This window comes from Macrosteles quadrilineatus, unplaced genomic scaffold (genome assembly GCF_028750875.1).
Source record: "Macrosteles quadrilineatus isolate MER2022 unplaced genomic scaffold, UCM_ALF_1.0 Scaffold_1__1_contigs__length_201487025, whole genome shotgun sequence".
NCBI lineage: Eukaryota > Metazoa > Arthropoda > Insecta > Hemiptera > Cicadellidae > Macrosteles > Macrosteles quadrilineatus.
In genome coordinates, this window is record NW_026542594.1 from 123,013,897 (window position 1) to 123,040,348 (window position 26,452).

General features: G+C 37.7%; 1 protein-coding gene across 2 annotated transcripts in view; it reads right to left on the reverse strand.

Moving 5' to 3' along the window:
• The window catches only part of LOC128984297 (frataxin homolog, mitochondrial), a 37,434-nt gene extending 11,493 nt beyond the window's left edge, over positions 1–25,941 (reverse strand). Inside the window, exons 1-2 of one of the 2 annotated variants that reach the window (XM_054403606.1) lie at positions 25,551–25,941; positions 22,670–22,790 (exon numbers count right to left, since the gene is read on the reverse strand). In XM_054403606.1, coding sequence (XP_054259581.1) covers positions 22,670–22,790; positions 25,551–25,768 — 339 coding nt within the window. In that variant the 5' untranslated portion in view covers positions 25,769–25,941. Of the gene's footprint in view, positions 1–22,669; positions 22,791–25,394; positions 25,511–25,550 lie in introns of those variants that run through there. The other variant, XM_054403613.1, reaches the window with a different exon arrangement.
• Between the last annotated feature and the right edge of the window lie 511 nt (positions 25,942–26,452).

Here is a 26,452-nt window from a genome sequence, read left to right on the forward strand (position 1 = left end):
GCATGCATTAAAAACGACTGTTTTTACTGCAGTATGACAAAAACAATATAATATGAACCCTTGATGAATCCGCTCAATTTTGTGGATGCCTCTGCAAACGCCACCTAGTATAGGCCTACGTACTTTCTAAATTAACTCTTTTAATCACCTAGGCCTAAAACAATATAATTAGGGCCTATAGATGGAATTACTTAGTTTACAGCATTTATCTGAAACAAAAAGTATCGTTAAATGTTTTTACAAATCAATTATTACTATAAATATAATGATTATGAAAATCTGCCGAACGCACCCTTCCGCGCCTCATTCCCTATCTGCGCGAATCCTTTTTTGGAATAAAACATTTTTTACGCCCGCGGTCCCAACTTTGTCTTAGCTGTCTGGCGCCCCCCTAAAACACTTGGCTGACTGGCGCCCTAGGCTCCAGCCTAATTAGCCTAATGGGTAATCAGGCCCTGCATATATGGTCTAAAACAAGCCAGTTGTGTGTGGAATCAGAAACTTCACTTATGTTTGACAAAAATAGGACTGGCTCAGTCAATCTTTGATCCCAGTGTTTATCACATGGTGAAAAATGGGAGGATGTTAATCGTTACAGCCTGGGAGGACAATTTAGTAGTTTTTCACAATGATAAACATCTCAAAGAAATCCTTAAGACACGACTAATAAAAGAATTCAAAATGAAAGATATGGGGACAGCAAAGTTTATTCTGGAATTAAGAATAACCCGGGATAGGAAAAACAAGAAGATTGTCTTAATCAACAAGCATTAAACTGTGAAAGAGGAAGGAAGCTCTTAAGAAAAAGTTCAAAGAAAACAAGTGAAAATTTTTAGAAGAAAACACAAGACAAATACAAGCTCATGAAATGTATCAAGGAGCAAGGAATATGCAAGTTGGGAGGATGTTGTAATGTCTAACTTACATATTCATCTTGCCTGCCTAATTTGTTTATAACATATGGTTAATGTTATACTATTGTATTGTTATGAGTTTGTTTATAGTTGACCTGTTTACATTCAGTTGTTATATTTTGCATTCTATCTTATTCCCAATTTAAATTGGTTTCATGTTAACTAACTGTCGAAATCATTTGATATAATCAGGGTAATTAACCGCTGCAGCTCAACTCTGCTATTTCACCAACATCAATTTTGAGTGATTTGTGTTTTTGTTTTGTGTCTATGGAAGTTTGTATTAAAGCCGATCCCAACGAGCTTCACTTCGCTCCGCTCTATTACAGTACTATACACTGAATACAATTTATTGCTAAAATTTGTATTGGTAAAATGGGGCAGAAGATAGTGAGGTTTGCCCCTTTTACAACTAAAAATAAGATTAGATTTAGATTCATATTTCAGCTATTTCTTATTTAATCTTTTTGAACTTGGTATCGTTTGATAGATAATTAAAAATGCTAAACAAAATTGTACTTGGAATATTTTTATATAACCAGCCAGTTTTGAATAATTTAAGTTTAAAAGTTTTAAATGTCTACTTTAACATACATACCAAGTTTCAAAAAAATCAGTTAAAAACATTAAAATGTAAAAATGTTTATGTACAAAATAAATGGCGGATACCTGGTTAACAAAGCGATTTTGGAAAAAAATCCCCACCTTTTTTGAACACCCTGTATAATTTATTGCTAAACTTTGTCGCAAATGTGCTTAAATTAATCACACAATGTAAAATAGATGCTGTCCGCAGGCAGATGGATGCACGGACAGTCGTAGGGAGTACAGTATCGGTGGACCGTGCGAGTTGCGGAGGAGGATTAATAGACCATGCCGGCGACTGGCGAGACTGTGTGTTTCCTCGATTCTCCACTAGGGGCAGGATGTGACGAGGCCCTATGCATCGCCCAGTGATACGCAGGGCCGTCGCGTGGGTGGGGCGACCAGGGCGACCGCCCTGGGCGCCGCGGTCAGGGGGGCGCCGCGGCAAAAGTAATGCAACAAAATTTAAAAAAGTTAGATGCACATAACGTATTTTGGAAAGTTATGTATAGCCACGAATACTAGTTCTATTGTTTGTGTGTGTAACTGAATGTTGAATACTACGTTGTATGCCTTTATTGAACAAATAAATATTATTTGATACCAATCACTTTATAATTTGCAATGTTTTTCATATTAAATATCAATGTAGTATTGAATTAAATTTAGTAAATAGCCTAAACAATCAACTCCACTGTGGAGTTGAAGGCTCTGTCCAAACTTAATTATCTTTATATTGCAATGTCATCTTAATATTGCAATGTCGCGGTTCGCGGTGTTGCTCTGTAGGCCTACACGTAGCTGCCGTTTCTATTTTTATTTCGCCCGACGGTTGACCTTGGGAACCACCCCTACCCCAATCCGCCCCAATCACTCCTTTCTCCTACGGCAGTCTCAGCTGAGCTGAGCTGCCAGCTTAGTTTGACGAGCTATCTTTTTATATAATACGCTAGGTATATTTTGTCATAATTGGATAGGGTGTGGCACGTAGATTTGCTAACTATCAAAAAATCTTTGAAATTCACTGCAAAACACATTATTAGGGTTCAGTGAATTTTAAAGTGAACTGACAGTAGGCCTACAGCAGTTACACGGGTTTTGCTTATTATTTAGGTTATCATCAATTAATCAAAAAAGAATCTTTACTGACTTTCACAAAAGAAACTGCATAAACGGCAGGTAAACTGCGAACTCAATTAGGCCTTTTACCATCACCAGCTTTAGCAAAAAACCAAGAAACGAGATAACGCCAAATAAAAAAAATCAATACAAATCCTTCTTCTCCTTTGTCTAAATTGCGCACGATTTCGTGTGCCAGGTTCTCTAGTTTACATTTAATGTTTAGGATCTCATATCTAAATGTGATAACGTGGTTTTCTTTTATTCTGTATAAAAATTCTATTCAGAGTAGGTTTGAGGTTTTGCATACATTGCATTAATTTCAATTTGCTCTGTATTAAATACAGTATAGTACTTTTTATACATTTTAACATTTTCTTACATGAATAGGGATTTGGTTATCATCAATTAAAAAAGAGCATACAAAATTTAAGTAATTTATCCCCAATAATCAATCCCTGATTCCTGGACTCTAGTATTTTTGAAAGGTGATTCAGTCCCTTTAGGTGTCTGTTTTTGGGGATTAAAACAAAGATAGCGACATCATCACTCATTGTGTGTTAGGAGGGGGGGCGCCTGGCAACATCCCGCCCCGGGCGCCAAAAAGCCACGCGACGGCCCTGGTGATACGTCTGGGTTTATTCCATTGTCTGTGGTTCTATGCTGAGTCGCGGTGTAGCTTGTGTCTGTGCCACGCATTATTATCTTTATCTATCTCAGTAGTTGAGCCATTCCGTGCCCTCCCTCTTAGATCTTGCGTCTTGCTAATCTTGAATAATAACTTACTACACGAAACATAGCTATTTTAACTAATTAAATTCAATAATATAGCCTAACTTTTGTCATTAATTGATCTACTTTCTATCTGGTGACTTGGTAATATATTTTTGATTGTCGTCGCTTTGAACACTGTTGCAATCTACTTTAGCAACTCTGAATTTTTAGCCCCCCCCCCCCCCCCCAAGAATTTCAATGATGCAGTCTGCGTCACAGCCCCCCCCCCCTTGTGGGCACTCCTGGTTTTACTGTCAGTTAGTACAGATTCCCAAGCACTTACAAAATGTGCATAATTCGTAGGAAGGGACATAATTACTTTAGTAATTATCATATTTTCTTAACCCTAGCAGTAGCCAGCCGTCGTCTGGTGACGGTATGGGCCGAAATTATTTGAACGGTAAAAAAAACACTTATAATCAACTCAGATCCAGATGAGAATAATACCATTCGAAAGATCACATTCTGAACTTTCGTTTTATGACATAAACAAACCCTGTAGCAGGTATATAACAATGTCACGACGATTAGAAATCAAATGAATTCTTGGCGCGGCACGACTTTAGCAGCCGACCCTTGGGAACTGGCAAAACACGTCTTGTTTGGCATTACCCTGCTCGGGTAATTTTCGTCTTGGGATGTTGCGGGTGGTACCACTGAATAGCCATTGATTTTATCTTCATTGTGGTAGTGATATTTTAGAACTAAATATTGATTGGACAATCGGTACGATTTTATGAAAACAGCTGTTTTTGAAATTTATAACAAATGGCCAACCGTCGTCAGGTGACTGTATGGAAAATACAAATTACATACAGTGTAAGTTATTATTACTAGTCATATAATATGTCATTTTGAAGAGGAATAAATGTAGCTTGTGATAGTGGCAGCCCTGCACTCAGGGTCATTTTCGGTTTCTCTCACTAAGATGACGAAAGTGTGTCACTACTGTCAAGATCTCATACACAAAGTGCCTTGTATTTGCCATTGCGACGCCATTGCGTGTTTTTGCCGGTGAGTTTTCGCTCTTGTTTTATCCGCGATTGATTACTAAACTCGTTATTATTTCGTATTTTTTGAGAAATGTGTATGTGTATATAACAGTAATCTTTATGTATTTTATTATGCATGAATATTTACTGAATAGTGTCAAATTGTGTTTATAAAAGGTTGTATTTTTCTTTTGGTTGTATTTTGAGGTTTTCCGTTTATTTATATTATTATGCCCCTAGCACGTAAAAACAAAAATTTTTACCCAACATGTTATACATTTTTATGTAGGTAATTGAATACACTACAAGATGTTTATGTTGGTTTGAAGTAAAAACATTTGGTACAAAAGTTTCTATGATTTTTTTTCTCACAAAATCGCTAAAATACAAAAACATTATTTTATTTATAAATAAAAAATATTTTTACCATAAACTTTATGACTTTTTTTTATTCCTTACTTCATTAGCTTTACAAACATGTATATATCATTATTAGTATACACATCTTACTAATATTATAAATGCAAAAGTTTGTGTGTTTGTTTGTTTGTTTTTTTTTAAGTTCAATCATGCATTAATTACTGGACGGATTGGGCTGAAATTTGGCATGATCATAGCTCAGATTTCCGATTAACATATAGGCATATTCTTATCTCAAAAATCCTTTCGGGCTCCGCCCCAGTGGCTCTGGAGTTTCCCATGTTAACCTTATGAGTACTCATATTTTAATGGAATTAAAGAATTTAGTCAGCTGTTGCAACTAAAAAGGTTGGTTCTATGATATGCAAAAGCATTAAAAGATATAAGATTTACCAACAGGGTGCAGCACTAATATTTTTGTTCGTTTATGAAAACAGCTAATTCGAATGAAGCAGCAACAAAAAACTGTGATACGCAATGAGAACCGTCTGTTTACAGTTTTGTTTATGTTCTTAATTTTGCGAATAATTTGTGATATTTTGTGGATTTTTAATAATTATTTTTTTCTATTGTTTGGGTGAAGTGGTAGAGTATTATTGCTATGGTAGATAGATGTGTAATACTATAGTATACCGTAAATTTAAAGAAGCAAATTTCATCATACTGTGTCCTCCCCCCATTGCAAACGTATAGGTTTGAGTATAGCTGTACTAAGCATTTCACACTTATATGCCAATACTTATACGAAGGACGGGTACTCTGCTAGTATATTATATAACTATTTACAACACAAACTAACACTGTAAGGTTTTCAATTTTTTCGGTTCTCCGTTTGTTATTATATTTCGCCCCAAATACTTATTAAAAAAAATATTTTCCTAACATGTTATATTTTTCTATGTAGGGAATTAGATTGTCTACAAAATGTATATAATGAATTTCCCATAAAAAATCCGTAGGGAAAAAAATACCGAGGCCGCTTTTGAAATAAAAAAAAAAACCATTTTTTATTTTTTTCACTTTACCGAAAAAATACACTATCTAAATCATTATTCTATTACTATTTATAAATTCTCCTGTTCTTCCCGAACAAAATGAATATAAGGTTGGCTATGTTTACTTGTACGGTTGAATTTTTACGAATTTTCAAAAAAAGGTCTGCAAAATCGCCCAAATGGGTTGGCCATTCCCCACTTCTAACATTAGCCACTGCTAGGGTTAAATAACTTCACCTAACTGTTAAATCTGATTGACAATCTCTTCAGCTCTTGATAAGTACTGAGATACAGTTTCATTACTATTAAATTTTAAACTAAAACACTTCTGTTGAAGAAGGTGCAGATTCAACTCACTTTTCCTTTCATATACTGTTAAAAGTTTAGACCAGATTTCATAAGTGTTTTTACCCATTAACACATGGGATATGGCATCTTCACCAAGTCTAGAAAGTATTATTTCTTGGGCTCTACAGTCTTTACTATTATACTCAGCAAGAAGTTTGCCATACTTATCGTCTCCTTCTTCAGGCATTTTCTCATCATTTACTATTACAATGTACAAGGCTTTTGCTTTTAAGGTTCCTGTGGTTTGAAACTACCAAATGTTCCAATTGTCGTTGGACAATTTAACATGATTATGAGCAGCCTCCAATATTTAATGAAGCATAAACGTTGGTTTAGCAAGATATCAAACATGCAACATGCATTTCTCTATATTTCACAACCACAAACCTTCATTTCAATATACTGAGTAAGCTGTTAGTCCTAGAGGACATGACTTGACATTTTCATTAATTTGAATTAAAATATTGCTTACCAATCAGTGTCTGGGCCCATAACCTGTTGAGGTTAAATCTGTGGACCTTATTTAATTATAAGACTTGACTTTACAAACAAACAATATTGATTTTTTATAGCTTTAAACCTTCGTTTAAACCTAACTTTAAACGTACTCATAAGCACATTTTGTTTTACCAACTAAGAAGTTGCTATGCCAACATAACAACAAATTTTATAAACATGAAACAGTCTTTAGTTAAACATAGAGTAACAAATAATTGGGTTAGGGTATATTTGGATACATGATGAATATATTATATTTTTATATTGATTCAACAGGATGTTATCTACCTTGATAGAACGGAAGACGGATGTACTGTATATGGAAAAGACATTTAGACCAAATTAGAAGATTGTAAATGTACAGGGTGGCTGAAAAGTAACTTAAACCCTCTTAACTTTTCAAACATTTGAGATATTTGAAATCTGTTTGCGGCAGCCTTCTTAGATATGATGGGCTACAATAATTATGGTCAATTTTTAAAATTTTGCCCTTAGGGGTAGTGGGAGTAGGGGGTAGCTCAAAATTTTCAAATGACAAGTATAGTCGAGTTTGGTATCATTTTACAGGTCTTGAAAAAACATAAAAACAGGAAAAAAAATCAGCCCACTAATAACAAAATGGCACCCTAAAACGTTTCAAATCCAAATAACCATGAGGGTGGCAAAAAAATTAACTCGCACTCCCTTTAAATTTTTAACTATTAGAGATATTTGAAATCGGTTTACAGCAACTTGTTTGGATATGAAGGGCTACAATAGTTATGGTCAGTTTTTAAAATTTTGCCCTTAGGGGTAGCGGGGGTAGGGGGTAGCTCAAAATTTTCAAATAGCAAGTATAGCCGAGTGTGGTACCATTTTGCAGGTCTTGACAAAACATAACAATTAACACAAAGAAAATAGAAATCGGACAATTAATAACAAAATGGCAGTTCAAAATTACTTTTGATAAGCATTGTCTTAATTGAGCGGAGCGAGCGAAGCGAGCAAAGCGAGCGAAGCGCTTATACGTCGACTCTTATGCATTTCGTAATACGCAAACTCCTCCTAAGCGGCTGAATCAATCGTTTTCAAATTTTGCATGGTGATAAAGACCATGTCGGTGAGTGCCAACATCTATATGGCGTTAAAAAAGTCTCTCAGGAATCCGCCCCACTGGGTCTCAAAGTTTCAATGTAATCCTTATGGAAGCAGTGTTTGACACATAAACAAAAACATATGATCAGCTGTTGACTTTTGAATGCAGTAGATAAAGAAATAGCTTATAGCATTAATCCAAAGATATTAGAACAGAAACGGTATGGATCATAAATATAATCAAATGACGACACTAGCTTGGGGTCTGTGACGTAGGAAGTGGTGAAGGAAGTAGTAAAGGTGAGCAGTCTGGAGTGTGGAAACTGTATATGACGATTATATTTAGGTATCTGCATTCCTAAAATTCTATGGGAAGGGAGGAAAACGGGTCCGCGACGTAGGAAGTGGTGAAGGAAGTAGTCAAGGTGAGCTGTCCGGAGTGTGGGAACTGTTTATGACGAGTATATTAAGGTATCTGTAATCCTAAAATGCTATTGGAAGGGAAGGAAACAGGTCCGTGACGTAGGAAGTGGTGAAGGAAGTAGTAAAGGCGAAATGTTCGGGGTATGGGATATGTTTATGACCATTAGATTAAGGTAACTACAAACCTAAAATGCTATGGGAAGGGAGGAAAACAGGTCCACGACGTAGGAAGTGGTGAAGGAAATAGTCAAGGCGAGCTGTCCGGAGTGTGGGAACTGTTTATGACGATTAGATTAAGTTATCTGCATTCCTAAAATTCTATGGGAAGGGAGGAAAACGGGTCCGCAACGTAGGAAGAGGTGAAGGAAGTAGTCAAGGCGAGCTGTCCGGAGTGTGGGAACTGTTTATGGCGAGTATATTAAGGTATCTGTAATCCTAAAATGCTATTGGAAGGGAAGGAAACAGGTCCGTGACGCAGGAAGTGGTGAAGGAAGTAGTAAAGGTGAGCTGTTCGGGGTATGGGATCTGTTTATGACCATTAGATTAAGGTAACTACAAACCTAAAATGCTATGGGAAGGGAAGAAAGCAGGTCCGTGACGTAGAAAGTGGTGAAGGAAGTAGTAAAGGCGAGCTGTTCTGGGTATGGGATCTGTTTATGACCATTAGATTAAGGTATTTGCAATCCTAAAATGCTATGGGAAGGGAGGAAAACAGGTACACGACATAGGAAGTGGTGAAGGAAGTAATCAAGGCGAGCTCACCGGAGTGTGGAAACTGTTTATGACGATTAGATTAAGGTATCTAAACACCTAAAATGCTACGGGAAGGGAGGAAATCAGATACGTGACGTAGGAAGTGGTGAAGGAAGTAGTAAAGGCGAGTTGTCCGGAGTGTGGGATCTGTTTATGACCAATAGATTAGGGTATTTTCAATCCAATATTGCTAAAAGGAAGGGATAGAAACAGGTCCGTGATGTAGGAAGTGGTGAAGGAAGTAGTAAATGCGAGCTGTCCGGAGTGTGGGAACTGTTTATGACGATTAGATTAAGGTATTTACAATCTTAATATTCTCTGGGAAGAGAGGGAAACAGGTCCGCGACGTAAGAAGAGGTGAAGGAAGTAGTTATGTGAGCAGTGTGGAGTGTGGGAACTGGAAACCGTTTGTAGCAGTTAGATTAATGTATCTGCAATGCTGAAATGCTATGAGAAGGGATGGAAGCATACCCACGACAGAGAAAATGGTGAAAGAAGTAGTAAAGGCTAGCAGTGTGGAGTGTGGGCAATATTTGTAGCAATTAGATTAACGTATCTAAAATACTAAAATGTTATGGAAAGTGATGAAAACAGGTCCACGATGTAGGAAGTGGCTTAGGAAGTAGTAAAGTATGAGTATAGTGTGAGAACCGTCTGTTGCAGTTAGATTAATGTATCTTCAATCCTAAAATGCTATGATAAGGGAAGGAAACAGGCCCCACGACGTAGGAAGTGGTGAAGGAAGCAGTAAGGCTTGCAGTAGCCTGTCTCTGAGCCCGGGAGGTATGGTTATCTAGAGTGTGGGGGGTTCTCCCTGGAACCTCAATTGAATTAAGGGTGTCGCCACCTTTGGTGGATAGGTTCATCCGGGTGGGTTCCACTTCTATACCTGCCTCCTTTTGGGAAACCTTGATGGCCTGGCACGCTGGCAGTGGTGTTGGGTTAGATGGGCAAATGAAGTAGATCGGGTGCTGGGACCAAGCCCGCTGGGGGTATCTAGGGATCTATCGCCCTGGTTATCCCTGGTTTCCTAACGAATGGGATGGCCTCGATCGGGTAGTGGTGTAAATAGGGGGTTGGGGTTCTCCCGTCAATATGCTGACGGTCCCCTTCCTCCTGGCTTTGATGGCGGGTTATGGCCTGTCAGGGATTAGATAGGTCCCGAGTGTCGTTTGCACTATGTTACGTCCAGGGACTCCATCATGGTCTGTCGGGGTTTCGGCCCTGGGGGAACCCAGTTGGAGGGACGTAGGACCAAGTAACCGGTATCCCTGGTTAGGATTGAGGGGCAACCCTCTTTCCGAAGGGTTGCTTCGGCAGCCGGTGAGCCTGATGACCTTAAGTCATCCGCCCATGGTGTGCCTAAGGTTGGTGCGCATGCTCCGGCCTACACCATTGGGCCAGGTATGTTTAATTATAGGTACCGGGTTGAAGTCGAGGGGCTTCGGCTCTTTCGGCACAAAACGAAAATGAAAAGTAAGACTTGCAGTGCTGAGTGTGGGGACTGTCTTTGGCAATTACATTAATGTATCTGCAATCCTAAAATGCTATGGGAAGAGACTGTAGACTGTAGGTTAAAATGATTACGAAGCACGAATCGATACATATTTCGATACATGGAATCGTTTACAATAGAAATTTACAACTGAGTTGACAACAGCTGACTTTTACTCTATAGAGGCTAAAAACTATTTTTACTCCCTAAATAGTAAAAATGCTACTTTAGACCCGCAACACATGCATTAAAAACGACTGTTTTTACTGCAGTATGACAAAAACAATATAATATGAACCCTTGATGACTCCGCTCAATTTTGTGGATGCCTCTGCGAACGCCACCTAGTAATTTTTAGCTGCCATTTTGTTATTAATGGTCCGATTTCTATTTTCTTTATGTTAATTGTTATGTTTTGTCAAGACCTGCAAAATTATACCATACTCCACACTGCTCACATAACTACTTCCTTCACCTCTTCTTACGTCGCGGATCTGTTTCCCTCTCTTCCCAGAGAATATTATGATTGTAGATACCTTAATCTAATCGTCATAAACAGTTCCCACACTCCGGACAGCTCGCATTTACTACTTCCTTCACCACTTCCTACGTCACGGATCTGTTTCCATCCCTTCCCTTAGCATTATTGGATTGAAAATACCCTAATCTATTGGTCATAAACAGATCCCACACTCCGGACAACTCGCCTTTACTACTTCCTTCACCACTTCCTACGTCACGGATCTGCTTTCCTCCCTTCCCGTAGCATTTTAGGTGTGTAGATACCTTAATCTAATCGTCATAAACAGTTTCCACACTCCGGACAGCTCGCCTTGACTACTTCCTTTACCACTTCCTACGCCGTGGACCTGTTTTCCTTCCTTCCCATAGCATTTTAGGATTGCAGATACCTTAATCTAATGGTCATAAACAGATCCCATACCCCGAACAGCTCGCCTTTACTACTTCCTTCACCACTTCCTATGTCATGGACCTGTTTTCCTCCCTTCCCATAGCATGTTAGGATTGTAGATACCTTAATCTAATCGTCATAAACAGTTTCCACACTCCGGTGAGCTCGCCTTGACTACTTCCTTTACCACTTCCTAAGCCGTGGACCTGTTTTCCTTCCTTCCCATAGCATTTTAGGATTGCAGATACCTTAATCTAATGGTCATAAACAGATCCCATACCCCGAACAGCTCGCCTTTACTACTTCCTTCACCACTTTCTACGTCACGGACCTGTTTTCCTCCCTTCCCATAGCATTTTAGGTTTGTAGTTACCTTAATCTAATGGTCATAAACAGATCCCATACACCGAACATCTCGCCTTTACTACTTCCTTCACCACTTCCTACGTCACGGACCTGTTTCCTTCCCTTCCAATAGCATTTTAGGATTACAGATACCTTAATATACTCGTCATAAACAGTTCCCACACTCCGGACAGCTCACCTTGACTACTTCCTTCACCACTTCCTACGTCGCGGACCCGTTTTCCTCCCTTCCCATAGAATTTTAGGAATGCAGATACCTAAATCGTCATATACAGTTTCCACACTCCAGACTGCTCACCTTTACTACTTCCTTCACCACTTCCTACGTCGTGGACCTGTTTTCCTCCCTTCCCATAGCATTTTAGGTTTGTAGTTACCTTAATCTAATGGTCATAAACAGATCCCATACCCCGAACATCTCGCCTTTACTACTTCCTTCACCACTTCCTACGTCACGGACCTGTTTCCTTCCCTTCCAATAGCATTTTAGGATTACAGATACCTTAATATACTCGTCATTTACTCATCATTTACTCGTCATTCCATTTACTTGTTCAAACATAATAAATAAACAGGAAATCTGATATGTAGTAGCCTAAGTGGTAAGTATAAACAAGATTTTGTCACAAGTGAAAGAATGCTGTGACGTGGGATTTGAGTTACATACAACTAAATGCTGCGTTCAGGAAAAACTATAGACAAGTGATTGAACAATGTTCATTTAAATAAAAATTATATTTTTTATATATCCAATTTAACCTGAAATAATAATCTAATGCAAAAACAAATTTAAAACCCAATTTAAAAACTACCGTTAAAAAATAAAAATTTAAGCTAGGAATTGTCTATCAAATTAAAGTGATTCCTAAAGTTAAAGCTGGAATGAGTATTTGTTGAAATTTTCTAACAAAGGAATGTCAAGTAGGACAAGGACTTTGATTTCAAGTAATGGAAAAATGACTCCGTCAACAAATCTTATAGCCTAGTAGGCCTACAGGCGCTAGGAGCAGTTGAGTATGCATGAAAAGAGTCAGAGATTTTGACTTTTGATTTTGGTAATTGGAGCCTAGGTGAGTGTAAAAACTCATGTCGTCGCCTCCAGGGGTGGTCGACTACTTAGGGGTGGGGGCACAAAATTCACAAAAAACGTTAATCGGCAAACCACTTTTAACTACCTTGTTATTGAATGTAAGTAAAACATTCTTTGAAATTGACTTTTTATTTTGGTAATGTGGGTCTAGGTGAGTGTAATAACCCATGTCGTCGCCTGCAGGGGTGGTCGACAACTTAGGGGTGGGTGCGCAAAGTTGCATGTGCATATACTATACAGCCGCAAATGTAACTGACTCAGGTATACAAATGTTTGAGTTTTCTAGAAGTGCTAGAAAGTTGAAATTTGGCACGCTTCTTGGTCTTGGGCCCAAACACCCCTTATGGGGAATAGCATTCAAAGTGGTCGACTTCATGTGCTCATCTGAACCGTATAGAAACGTGCTAGAGACTTGAAATTTTGTAGTATTGTAGTATGGGATCTTAAATTAAAGGTTAAATTTGCAAGTACCATTTTCAAATTTTAACCCCCTAAAAAATCCAAAATGGCTGACACCTAAATAAAAAAAAAAACGGGATTTTAACGGCTATAGATCTAAAGCGGTAAGAGCGAAAGAAGATTTGAAAGAATTCTCTTGGTCAGTAATTAAATTTTATACAAAGCACTATTAAGCGTTTTTCAAAAGACACTCTTTCACCTTCAAAAAACGGCCTATTTTCAAAATTTGGTAAATTTCTTTCAAATTTATTACGATTTTCGCTATTTTTTTCTACTTAAGAGATTTCTTTTGCAAATATTATTAATGCTTTGTATTTAACTTAGTTTACTTTAAATTCCACTCATTACATGTTTTTTTCGTAACTTTACTCCTTGACCCCCAAAACGTTTAATGTCAAAATTTTAAAGGTTTTTACCACTTTTATGAGCTCCATGTTATTCTTATGGAGAATAAGTATGATATTTAATGACTTTGGTATGCTTATCTGATTTGTTTAGAAACGAGATAGAGACTTTAAATTTAGTCCGGGCGTCAGCTAGGGGGACCTGGAAATTTGGGTGGACAAAGGTTTTTTGACTGATTCTGACTCAGTTTTGTGCGCTGATTACGAATATGCCGGGTGCCACCTTGGCACCCTTGGGCAAACGCCGCCATATTGGAAAAATGGCGGCCAAAACTTGTTTTTCGATAAATACTTGAAAACGGTTAGTTTAAGAGATATTTATGTGGAGACATAAAATGTAGAGCGTAAAAAACTACACAGAAATGGTATCAACACTTGTTTGGTAAACCTCACGGTTTTAGCACAATCTTGTGAAATTGAAGTTATTATTAACATAAAGTTGTAATTTAGTGCCAATACCTATGACATATTACATCCATTCTTAAAAAACTGAATTATATTAAGCAATACACATTTGTACAAGTAACCTTTGTTAAAAATAATTGTTATTAGTGCCTTCAAGACCACCCCCCCACATCACACTCGCCCCAAAATAATTACACAGTACATTCTCGTACTCCCCCAATCTGCAGGTAACTTACTGTGAGAATCTCCTGGTTTATTTTAACACGTTCGCTACTGCAATAGTACGAAATTTTTCATTCTCGTGGACCAGCGACGCACAATAGACTGCCGTCGCATATATGCGTCGGCTAGTCACATTAAAATAGACTGTCGTCGCATATTTGCGTCGGCTAGTCACATTAAATAGACTGTCGTTGCATATTTGCGTCGGGGTTCTAATGTTATTAGAGAGAAAATTCTTTATTTATTACACACTGTTTTACAGCAATAAATACAAAAAATAAAAATATCACATGGGTCACAAAGACCTGTGCGTGATATATATTAAATAAATATATTAATATATTTAATTAATTAATTTAATTAATATATTTAAATATATTAAAATGCTTATATCTTTGTAACGGTCTATTTGAAGGCACTGAATTCCCTGCAGTGGTCTACAGAGATGTCTGACGCACAACTGCGTCGCTTGGTCTGCGGATATGATGATTGGTGACGTCATATGATAGTTGGAAAAACTGGTCTTTACTTTTCTGCATCATTGTATGTATGTATGCAGTATGTATGCTGCATTATCCTATGTAGCTTTTATATTTGTTCAGTTATAAACTGTTCTTGATCAATCAGTTTTTTTATTCTACTTATTTTTACCTCAAAACAGGGGAACGAGCTGGCGTAGTGGTTAGAGCGCGGGACTTCAGTCCCTGAGGTCCCGGGTTCGATCCCCGCCAAGTCACCAATGGATTTTATCTAAGTGATAATGCCGCAACCAGTCTGTTGCAGTTAGATTAATGTATCTTCAATCCTAAAATGCTATGATAAGGGAAGGAAACAGGCCCCACGACGTAGGAAGTGGTGAAGGAAGCAGTAAGGCTTGCAGTAGCCTGTCTCTGAGCCCGGGAGGTATGGTTATCTAGAGTGTGGGGGGTTCTCCCTGGAACCTCAATTGAATTAAGGGTGTCGCCACCTTTGGTGGATAGGTTCATCCGGGTGGGTTCCACTTCTATACCTGCCTCCTTTTGGGAAACCTTGATGGCCTGGCACGCTGGCAGTGGTGTTGGGTTAGATGGGCAAATGAAGTAGATCGGGTGCTGGGACCAAGCCCGCTGGGGGTATCTAGGGATCTATCGCCCTGGTTATCCCTGGTTTCCTAACGAATGGGATGGCCTCGATCGGGTAGTGGTGTAAATAGGGGGTTGGGGTTCTCCCGTCAATATGCTGACGGTCCCCTTCCTCCTGGCTTTGATGGCGGGTTATGGCCTGTCAGGGATTAGATAGGTCCCGAGTGTCGTTTGCACTATGTTACGTCCAGGGACTCCATCATGGTCTGTCGGGGTTTCGGCCCTGGGGGAACCCAGTTGGAGGGACGTAGGACCAAGTAACCGGTATCCCTGGTTAGGATTGAGGGGCAACCCTCTTTCCGAAGGGTTGCTTCGGCAGCCGGTGAGCCTGATGACCTTAAGTCATCCGCCCATGGTGTGCCTAAGGTTGGTGCGCATGCTCCGGCCTACACCATTGGGCCAGGTATGTTTAATTATAGGTACCGGGTTGAAGTCGAGGGGCTTCGGCTCTTTCGGCACAAAACGAAAATGAAAAGTAAGACTTGCAGTGCTGAGTGTGGGGACTGTCTTTGGCAATTACATTAATGTATCTGCAATCCTAAAATGCTATGGGAAGAGACTGTAGACTGTAGGTTAAAATGATTACGAAGCACGAATCGATACATATTTCGATACATGGAATCGTTTACAATAGAAATTTACAACTGAGTTGACAACAGCTGACTTTTACTCTATAGAGGCTAAAAACTATTTTTACTCCCTAAATAGTAAAAATGCTACTTTAGACCCGCAACACATGCATTAAAAACGACTGTTTTTACTGCAGTATGACAAAAACAATATAATATGAACCCTTGATGACTCCGCTCAATTTTGTGGATGCCTCTGCGAACGCCACCTAGTAATTTTTAGCTGCCATTTTGTTATTAATGGTCCGATTTCTATTTTCTTTATGTTAATTGTTATGTTTTGTCAAGACCTGCAAAATTATACCATACTCCACACTGCTCACATAACTACTTCCTTCACCTCTTCTTACGTCGCGGATCTGTTTCCCTCTCTTCCCAGAGAATATTATGATTGTAGATACCTTAATCTAATCGTCATAAACAGTTCCCACACTCCGGACAGCTCGCATTTACTACTTCCTTCACCACTTCCTACGTCACGGATCTGTTTCCATCCCTTCCCTTAGCATTATTGGATTGAAAATACCCTAATCTATTGGTCATAAACAGATCCCACACTCCGGACAACTCGCCTTTACTACTTCCTTCACCACTTCCTACGTCACGGATCTGCTTTCCTCCCTTCCCGTAGCATTTTAGGTGTGTAGATACCTTAATCTAATCGTCATAAACAGTTTCCACACTCCGGACAGCTCGCCTTGACTACTTCCTTTACCACTTCCTACGCCGTGGACCTGTTTTCCTTCCTTCCCATAGCATTTTAGGATTGCAGATACCTTAATCTAATGGTCATAAACAGATCCCATACCCCGAACAGCTCGCCTTTACTACTTCCTTCACCACTTCCTATGTCATGGACCTGTTTTCCTCCCTTCCCATAGCATGTTAGGATTGTAGATACCTTAATCTAATCGTCATAAACAGTTTCCACACTCCGGTGAGCTCGCCTTGACTACTTCCTTTACCACTTCCTAAGCCGTGGACCTGTTTTCCTTCCTTCCCATAGCATTTTAGGATTGCAGATACCTTAATCTAATGGTCATAAACAGATCCCATACCCCGAACAGCTCGCCTTTACTACTTCCTTCACCACTTTCTACGTCACGGACCTGTTTTCCTCCCTTCCCATAGCATTTTAGGTTTGTAGTTACCTTAATCTAATGGTCATAAACAGATCCCATACACCGAACATCTCGCCTTTACTACTTCCTTCACCACTTCCTACGTCACGGACCTGTTTCCTTCCCTTCCAATAGCATTTTAGGATTACAGATACCTTAATATACTCGTCATAAACAGTTCCCACACTCCGGACAGCTCACCTTGACTACTTCCTTCACCACTTCCTACGTCGCGGACCCGTTTTCCTCCCTTCCCATAGAATTTTAGGAATGCAGATACCTAAATCGTCATATACAGTTTCCACACTCCAGACTGCTCACCTTTACTACTTCCTTCACCACTTCCTACGTCGTGGACCTGTTTTCCTCCCTTCCCATAGCATTTTAGGTTTGTAGTTACCTTAATCTAATGGTCATAAACAGATCCCATACCCCGAACATCTCGCCTTTACTACTTCCTTCACCACTTCCTACGTCACGGACCTGTTTCCTTCCCTTCCAATAGCATTTTAGGATTACAGATACCTTAATATACTCGTCATTTACTCATCATTTACTCGTCATTCCATTTACTTGTTCAAACATAATAAATAAACAGGAAATCTGATATGTAGTAGCCTAAGTGGTAAGTATAAACAAGATTTTGTCACAAGTGAAAGAATGCTGTGACGTGGGATTTGAGTTACATACAACTAAATGCTGCGTTCAGGAAAAACTATAGACAAGTGATTGAACAATGTTCATTTAAATAAAAATTATATTTTTTATATATCCAATTTAACCTGAAATAATAATCTAATGCAAAAACAAATTTAAAACCCAATTTAAAAACTACCGTTAAAAAATAAAAATTTAAGCTAGGAATTGTCTATCAAATTAAAGTGATTCCTAAAGTTAAAGCTGGAATGAGTATTTGTTGAAATTTTCTAACAAAGGAATGTCAAGTAGGACAAGGACTTTGATTTCAAGTAATGGAAAAATGACTCCGTCAACAAATCTTATAGCCTAGTAGGCCTACAGGCGCTAGGAGCAGTTGAGTATGCATGAAAAGAGTCAGAGATTTTGACTTTTGATTTTGGTAATTGGAGCCTAGGTGAGTGTAAAAACTCATGTCGTCGCCTCCAGGGGTGGTCGACTACTTAGGGGTGGGGGCACAAAATTCACAAAAAACGTTAATCGGCAAACCACTTTTAACTACCTTGTTATTGAATGTAAGTAAAACATTCTTTGAAATTGACTTTTTATTTTGGTAATGTGGGTCTAGGTGAGTGTAATAACCCATGTCGTCGCCTGCAGGGGTGGTCGACAACTTAGGGGTGGGTGCGCAAAGTTGCATGTGCATATACTATACAGCCGCAAATGTAACTGACTCAGGTATACAAATGTTTGAGTTTTCTAGAAGTGCTAGAAAGTTGAAATTTGGCACGCTTCTTGGTCTTGGGCCCAAACACCCCTTATGGGGAATAGCATTCAAAGTGGTCGACTTCATGTGCTCATCTGAACCGTATAGAAACGTGCTAGAGACTTGAAATTTTGTAGTATTGTAGTATGGGATCTTAAATTAAAGGTTAAATTTGCAAGTACCATTTTCAAATTTTAACCCCCTAAAAAATCCAAAATGGCTGACACCTAAATAAAAAAAAAAACGGGATTTTAACGGCTATAGATCTAAAGCGGTAAGAGCGAAAGAAGATTTGAAAGAATTCTCTTGGTCAGTAATTAAATTTTATACAAAGCACTATTAAGCGTTTTTCAAAAGACACTCTTTCACCTTCAAAAAACGGCCTATTTTCAAAATTTGGTAAATTTCTTTCAAATTTATTACGATTTTCGCTATTTTTTTCTACTTAAGAGATTTCTTTTGCAAATATTATTAATGCTTTGTATTTAACTTAGTTTACTTTAAATTCCACTCATTACATGTTTTTTTCGTAACTTTACTCCTTGACCCCCAAAACGTTTAATGTCAAAATTTTAAAGGTTTTTACCACTTTTATGAGCTCCATGTTATTCTTATGGAGAATAAGTATGATATTTAATGACTTTGGTATGCTTATCTGATTTGTTTAGAAACGAGATAGAGACTTTAAATTTAGTCCGGGCGTCAGCTAGGGGGACCTGGAAATTTGGGTGGACAAAGGTTTTTTGACTGATTCTGACTCAGTTTTGTGCGCTGATTACGAATATGCCGGGTGCCACCTTGGCACCCTTGGGCAAACGCCGCCATATTGGAAAAATGGCGGCCAAAACTTGTTTTTCGATAAATACTTGAAAACGGTTAGTTTAAGAGATATTTATGTGGAGACATAAAATGTAGAGCGTAAAAAACTACACAGAAATGGTATCAACACTTGTTTGGTAAACCTCACGGTTTTAGCACAATCTTGTGAAATTGAAGTTATTATTAACATAAAGTTGTAATTTAGTGCCAATACCTATGACATATTACATCCATTCTTAAAAAACTGAATTATATTAAGCAATACACATTTGTACAAGTAACCTTTGTTAAAAATAATTGTTATTAGTGCCTTCAAGACCACCCCCCCACATCACACTCGCCCCAAAATAATTACACAGTACATTCTCGTACTCCCCCAATCTGCAGGTAACTTACTGTGAGAATCTCCTGGTTTATTTTAACACGTTCGCTACTGCAATAGTACGAAATTTTTCATTCTCGTGGACCAGCGACGCACAATAGACTGCCGTCGCATATATGCGTCGGCTAGTCACATTAAAATAGACTGTCGTCGCATATTTGCGTCGGCTAGTCACATTAAATAGACTGTCGTTGCATATTTGCGTCGGGGTTCTAATGTTATTAGAGAGAAAATTCTTTATTTATTACACACTGTTTTACAGCAATAAATACAAAAAATAAAAATATCACATGGGTCACAAAGACCTGTGCGTGATATATATTAAATAAATATATTAATATATTTAATTAATTAATTTAATTAATATATTTAAATATATTAAAATGCTTATATCTTTGTAACGGTCTATTTGAAGGCACTGAATTCCCTGCAGTGGTCTACAGAGATGTCTGACGCACAACTGCGTCGCTTGGTCTGCGGATATGATGATTGGTGACGTCATATGATAGTTGGAAAAACTGGTCTTTACTTTTCTGCATCATTGTATGTATGTATGCAGTATGTATGCTGCATTATCCTATGTAGCTTTTATATTTGTTCAGTTATAAACTGTTCTTGATCAATCAGTTTTTTTATTCTACTTATTTTTACCTCAAAACAGGGGAACGAGCTGGCGTAGTGGTTAGAGCGCGGGACTTCAGTCCCTGAGGTCCCGGGTTCGATCCCCGCCAAGTCACCAATGGATTTTATCTAAGTGATAATGCCGCAACCCCTAGGTCTAGCCTGAAGTAATGTGAAAAACAATCCCAGGCTCGTGCCTAGCGTCCTTAGGACAAAAAAAAAAAACCTCAAAACACAAAAAATGAACTGTCGCATATATGCGACGTTTGGTCTATTTTAAGTTAACTATGATAATTTTCACTATTGTCTTCGCTGTAGACCGGGCGTCGCATATGCGACATAACAAAAGGTTATTAATAATACAAAAAAACAAGAATACATTATTTACAAAAACGATTGTAGCGTATTTCAATGTAAATGATCACTGTTTTACAGGTTTTCGCCCGTAGTCTGTGTGTACTGTTATCCAAGTGACAGCCGGTCTGTGTGTAAGATTCAAACGTATACCTCGGTCTGTGGCAATAACCGCGGAGTAGCATATATGCGACGCTCAGTAGCGAACGTGTTAAGCAACAATAGCACTTATTGGTGTGATGATAAAAGAAAAATACAGGTACAGTTACAGATTCATATTTAAGTATTTTAAATAATGGAGTTATTACATATAGCTGAGAAGTCGCTTGAGGTTTTAGCTTGAGTCATAAAAGGCATGCTGTGGGTTTGGCGTAAGCAATTATAGCAACAGCCGCTGATGCTTTAAACCGCCGAGCCTTACTGTATGTACAGGTTACACCAAATTTTGTAGTTCATTGATCAGTTCCTTCTTATTTAGCAGTAATGATAATGCTATTTGAATTGTAGTGTTTTGTTTAGTCAATATCAAAGTATCAATGATACCTATCATCAAGGAAGGTAGACCAGTTAAAAAAGTGTAGACATCATTTCTGTGTAGTTTTTTACGCTCTACATTTTATGTCTCCACATAAATATCTCTAAAACTAACCGTTTACGAGTATTTATAGAAAAACCAGTTTTGGCTGCCATTTTTCCAATATGGCGACGTTTGCCCAAGGGTGCCAAGGTGGCACCCGGCATATTCGTAATCAGCGCAAAAAACTGAGTCAGAATAAGTCAAGAAACCTTTGTCCACCCAAATTTCCATGTCATCGTTAATTACAATGGGTCAACGCCCAGACTAATTTGATAGTATTGTAGTATGGGATCCTAACGTAACGGTGAAATTCCCAACAGTCCCATTTAAAAATTTTTACCCAACCAAAAATCTAAAATGGTGGATATCCAAAATCGAAAAAACACCTTTTTAAACGGCTATAGAAAAACGGTAAGAGCTACAACAGATTTGAAAGAATATTTTTTTTATTATTAATGCTTTGTACTCTCCTTAGTTTACTTTAAACTTAACTCATTACCTGTTTTTTTTGTAGCTTTACTCCTTCACCCCTAAAATGTAAGTTTAATGTCAAAATTTGAAATATTCTAACAATGTTACGAGGCTATAACAGTTTCCCATTTTATTCTTATGGGAAATAAGCTTGAAAGTGACTTAATTCGGTGTTAGTTTCTTAGCAATTTAGAAACGTGATAGATACTTGAAACTTTAACCCCTGGAGGCTAAACATACATGTCTTTTTACTCACCAAGACCCCCATTACTAAAATCAAAAGTCAATTTAAAAGAATCTTGTATTTACATTCAATAACAAAAAATAAAAGATAAGGTCAAAATCTCTGACTCTTTTCATGCATACTCGACTGCACCTAGCACCTTGCCTAATAGTATAACATAAGCTGTTGTTTGATGTGCAATTTATACTTAATACTTTAATACTTTTATTACTTTTCAATGAAATGGCAATTTATATGTAGCCTATAGGGTGAATAGTATTGCATTTGTAGGACCTATTTAATAAGTGGGGCACTTTCATTGCCCAACCTGTACATCAAAGTCATCTCCTTCGATCCTGATTTAGTTACTTTATGCGATTGCGTAAAAAGGGAATTTGAAATTAAATCTCTCATGTTGGTGTTTGATCCAAATTCCAACCAAACCTAAATATTTTTACATACATTGTGTTTGTGTATCAATGGACAAAATATAAATGTATTAAAATAATTAAAATGTATTTTTAAATTTAGCCAGGCTCAGTTAAGTCTCGGTCCGCAATAAATGCAGACTATATCAGCCGTCCAAAAACATTGCAAAATATATGCCTAAATGAGTGCTTCTGCAAACATGTGCGATTTGATTTTTTACTTGAAAACTAACTGTACGTCTTATGATTCATTACAACCATTACATACTTACACCAAAACAGACATCAGCTGTTTTAAGTTTTGGAATGTTTTCTATAATATCTTCAAAGAACTCGCAGAGAGAGTCTAGTGTTTCAGAACACACATTTTCAAATGTAGCCGAATCAACCTCCCTGAAAACATAATGCGATTTGGAAATATATTAGCAGCTACAAATCACTATTATTTGACTTTGCTGAGTTTCAAAATGCAATACAGTGATATTGGTAATGATCTAACAATCGGTAGTTGCAGGATGCAGTCCCACCTTACAGCACAATCGTATTACATTGTAGGTTCTACCTCTTGTAAGGATTTCTAGATTCATTAACAGGGGTACTATGTTAAAAAAAAAACAGGCATAGTAGGGCCTAAAATAAATGAATAATCTCTGTAGCTCGAAGGTGTATTTAACCACAGACTAGGGAACAAATGTTTTGTTCCCTAGTCTGTGATTTAACACATCTGAACGTCCCAGAGACAATGAAGGTAGCCCTAAGGTTGGGTTAAGTTCTGTCTGACCCAGAAAAGGCATACTGTACCTAGGCTATCTAGGGAGTAAAGAACGTACTATAACGGTAGGAATAACGGTTAGGAATTGAAAAAAAAACGTCTAATGTAAAAGTTTTAGATAGTTTGAAGAACTTCATTTTATTAATTGAAAATATTTCCCTCCGATGCTCAGTTTTCGAGGTATATGCGAAAAACCCAAAATTTGAGGACTCCACACAGGCAACATATAGGTCTATATGAGCCAGAAAAGACAAAAATATCAACGATTTTATAGCACAATTATAAAAGTGACATAAATTATGTGCCAGAAGGAAAAAAGTTCCTGTAGGGCCTATAAAAAATATGAAGGGCAAAGAACCTATGATAGTTATATTATTGGATGAAATATTAGTTTGATACCGGTATAAATAAGTTACCAATTAAAAGTATTTCCATTCCATATAAATATTTAAAATATGTTGAGGATCTTTTGGAAAAAAGCCTCCTGCTGTTCTCTTACAGCGTGCTGCAACACAGAAGTAAAATACAGAGGAGACATTCAATGGTAGGCCTACACTTAAGTCATGTCTAGCACTAGCCGCTTGTGTCTAGTGGAAATTCTATTGGTCCCCTTCCGCTCTCCTCTACCACCTGGCCATCTCCCCATCAACGCTCACACTGTAGGAAGAGCCTGTGCGCTACAACCGTTGTTGTAAACAATGGCCGTTTGGGCGTTTCCTTGCTCTGTATTTCCACCCCACCATTCCAGAGCCAACAAGTATAATATTACAGTGGCGTAACAAATTTTTACGGGCCCCCCTGCAAACTTATTTTTTGGGCCCCCCTCTCATGAGTTATTTTTAGACCACCGATATGACATAGTGAAACGCCACCCCTCTCCCCCCCAGAGTTATTTTTGGACCAACGATACAATGATCAAGCAGATTAATCATAAAAAGAGTGGTAAATAAATTATGAGTTATGTTCCATAAAAGGGTGTGTTAAGTATTTCAGTTGTGGTTTGATAACAATGTTACATCACTACATCATTATATCAATATCAGTGTGTGTAAATAGTTTTGAAATCAAATAAAAAAAACCTTATTTTCCATCGTATCAGAATGTTTCAAGGAGGTTTTACATTTAATTTATCACACATGTTATCCATTTTTATTACCCTGATAATTAGACTAATTTGTTACAAGGCAAAAATGTGGTTCGAATTCACCTATAAACTGTAGGCCCCTTAGTTGCCTTTGGCTGTATTGGCTATTAATTAACAGCTGTGTCTAAGGAATATGTCGGCCTTAGTCTCTTTCAGCACTAAAAGGTTGGGCCACTCGTCCTACACTCATCTCCATTAATTCTTGGCTTAATATACCTACATTGGTATGGTCGCCATTTCAAAGTAAAGTATTAAAGCATTAATTTATTAGGTTAGTTTAATCTTTGGTTATAATTAACTCATACACTAATAGTTGGTTAATTTAATAGATTGACATACTTTTATCACAGGCTAAAATAGCCTATTGCATTTTTTAATTTTATCTTTGTATGGATGTCAAGCGTGTTTAACTTAAAACAAATGTCTTTAGTATTGGTTAATTTTGAGGTAAAATAAGATAAGGGCTAACAAACACAGCCAGTAGAGTAACTTAGCAGTATTTTGTATTTAACAAAACAGGCCTACAATCAATATTAGGGCAAAACTAAAATGTAAAATAATACAATATTAAAAGCCCCAGCCAACGTTCATGACTCCAGGCTCCAAAGTAACTTAATGTTTCAAAATGTTTGCAGACGACATATAAGCAGTGTACGAAATCACCGAGAAGTAAAATATTTCTCGGTGACAAAAGTAAGATTGCATAATGATCAAAGACCCACGTTATAACACGTTAAATTTGTAAACCTAGTTCGTTATCACTGAAGAGGCCTAACAAAATTAAATGATAACGGATAACAACATATTATTAATGACATTAATGTTATTACTTGTTCAATACAATTATTGAATGATTGATAATACATTTAAATAAGAATGAGCTCCAATTTTTCGGCCCCACTCGTCTCACGGGCCTCTCTGCTCTCCGTTTCCTGCTCACCGGTTCGCGGGCCCCCCCCCCGCGCATTGCGGGCCCTTCTGTTACGCCACTGTAATATTAGGCCTACCTTTTACCTGAGCAATGTAAAGTCTAAGTTGAACTAGGCTATGCTAAAACCTGGTTCCACTAAAATAAACTTACCCCACTTCACCGCCTACATGAAAAGTATGTCTAATATGATTTATACATTGAACTAATTTCATCAAATAATATATTATAGTATGTTCTCTGCGGAACTCTACCCAGATGAATAGGCCTAAACTTAAGCGTAGGTAATCAAGACGTCAATTTACCTACTCTATAGTAGAGTCGTTTGAAAACATATCAGCTCTTCTTAAACTTGAGCATGGCCTTAGTTCATTAATCTGTAGAATTGAAAATTGATTATGAATACCGATTGATTTAGGTAAAGTTTGTAGATTTTGTATTCTTGATGGATTGCAAGATGTTTTAAGAAAATTCTGTCGTAATCCAACAGAACTCGATGTACGGCTAGTTAATTTTAACCAAAACATAATCAATTACAGTACGGGTACAGTTTCTTAACTGGGCTATGCTAAATAAAAATCACAAATATTAAGCTTTTACAACATTAAGAATAAATACTTGCAAATAAATCTTGAAAGTAGCCTATTCCTATATTACGCTAACGCTGACGCAAAAATATTACTGCACTAAATGCAATGCACGCAGTACGCACTGTGCAATGTGCAGACGACAATAAGTGTTTGATGTATCGAAAATTTGATTTCATTTTAAAGCATGTAGCACTGCCGTTTGTCCTGTATCACCACGGCCGCCTTTAACTCGGCCGCGGCCTTCAAAGTGACAACGTCGCAAGTGGTGTTGTAACAGCTGTTTTGTTTGGAAGCAGCTAATAGTATTTGTGTATTTACGAAAGATTGGTTACTGGACTATGACACGGCCGCCTTTAACTCCAGGCCGCGGCCTTCGAACTGGCAACGTCGCAAGTGGTGTTGTAACAGCTGTTTATTTTGGCACCAGCTAATGGTAATTGTGTATTAACGAAAGCTTGGTTACTGGACTTTGACAATATTGACTCCACTTTAAAAGTACAAAAATTAATTTTCTATTTAAATATTGTTTTGTTTTCAAGCCTATATGTTTTATTTTCAATCTTTCAATAAATTTATGTTCAAAAATTTTAATTTTAATGAAAAAAACGCGAAATAATGAGC